This window comes from Loa loa (assembly GCF_000183805.2).
Source record: "Loa loa unplaced genomic scaffold supercont3.2588, whole genome shotgun sequence".
Taxonomy (NCBI): domain Eukaryota; kingdom Metazoa; phylum Nematoda; class Chromadorea; order Rhabditida; family Onchocercidae; genus Loa; species Loa loa.
The window spans coordinates 1-1,292 of NW_018110766.1; the positions used below are offsets into that span (position 1 = coordinate 1).

The 1,292-nt window shown below is 35.7% G+C and overlaps 1 protein-coding gene across 1 annotated transcript; it reads left to right on the plus strand.

Moving 5' to 3' along the window:
* Positions 1 to 701: 701 nt before the first annotated feature.
* LOAG_15744 (zinc finger protein) lies at positions 702 to 935 on the plus strand (the record flags this gene model as incomplete). The annotated part of the gene is made up of 1 exon (XM_003151232.2): positions 702 to 935. A coding segment is annotated over one exon (234 nt), but the record flags the coding sequence as incomplete, so codon positions are not given.
* Between the last annotated feature and the right edge of the window lie 357 nt (positions 936 to 1,292).

The following is a 1,292-nucleotide window of genomic DNA, read 5'->3' on the forward strand; positions in this document are numbered from 1 at the left end:
ACCATCTATTTGCAAACGCAAACGACCCGATTGTGGGCCAACGTCCAATCATTCATCGTTTGCCTTTCACAATGAAACACATCAAACTGAACACCAAGGTGAAAGTTGTAACAGATCCTTCTCCTTTAAGCACAACTTGAAAAGACACGAGGAGCTACGCTCCAAATTTTTCATTCAATTTCATTCAATTTCAATTTCAATTTCCAAATTTCGCAAATTTAGCAAAAATTTCAAGCACGTTTTTCTATCTGGAATAGCAGAATGCACATGAAAATGTGCTGCACAACATCCGCGACCATGGAGTAGCAATGCGAAATTCAATAAATATTGCACTTGCAGAAAACGAAGCCAAACTGCGGCAAAGTGTCCATTCCTTTTGGCGCAGTGAGGCAGCATTTAGAAAATATTCGTTGTAGACCTAACTGCAACACATCCACAGTTCGGGCATATTTTGAGAAATATGTGTAAGCATCAGAAGTTGTGCGGCATTTTCAGCGCTATTGTCACAACAGAGCCAATTTATAGTCTCGTTTTAACATTGTTTTTTTGATCTGTTTTGTAGTCATTCTCTTTATATCCTATGTATTACAACAACAGTAATTATTAGCAGAACTGACTATTTTTTTAAAATTAATTCTTATTAAAAATCGGACTGCATATCCAATCCTTCATGATCGCCTGATGTTATAAGAGTTTTTCAGAAAAGGAAATTTATGAGTGTCAACTTGTCGGATGTACTTTTCACACGAACAGTCTCAAAGAATATAGAGGACACAGGAAAACGCACGAGAAACCACTTATTTACGAATGTAGAGAACCCAATTGTGACCAAAAGTTCAATTGTAGCTCATTATTTTGCTTTCACAAGGAAAAACATCAACCTAAACCTCAGTGCGAAAATTGCAACAGATCCTACGGCAGCAAGCGCAGCTTGAAAAGACACATGAAAGCATGCCTCGGAACTTCTTGTTAGTTTCGCAAATTTAGCAAAATTTCAAGTCCGTTTTTCTATCTGCAATACAATGAGTGTTGCGATATGTAAATACATGACAAATTGGCGGTTATCGATATTTTTGATTATGTGATTCGTTTGACGTTAATCTGATGAATGTATGTATTTAATGAATGATTTTGCGAAGAAAATTTCACACCTTTTATCAGTAAATAAAATGCAATTCATATTACCATTAATATTTCAAAACAGGTCACAATTTATTGTTTCTCAACTCCCTGCTAATCCTTTCGCCAATTTCTTGGAGTATAATCAAATATTGAATTCTGCTCATCAATCT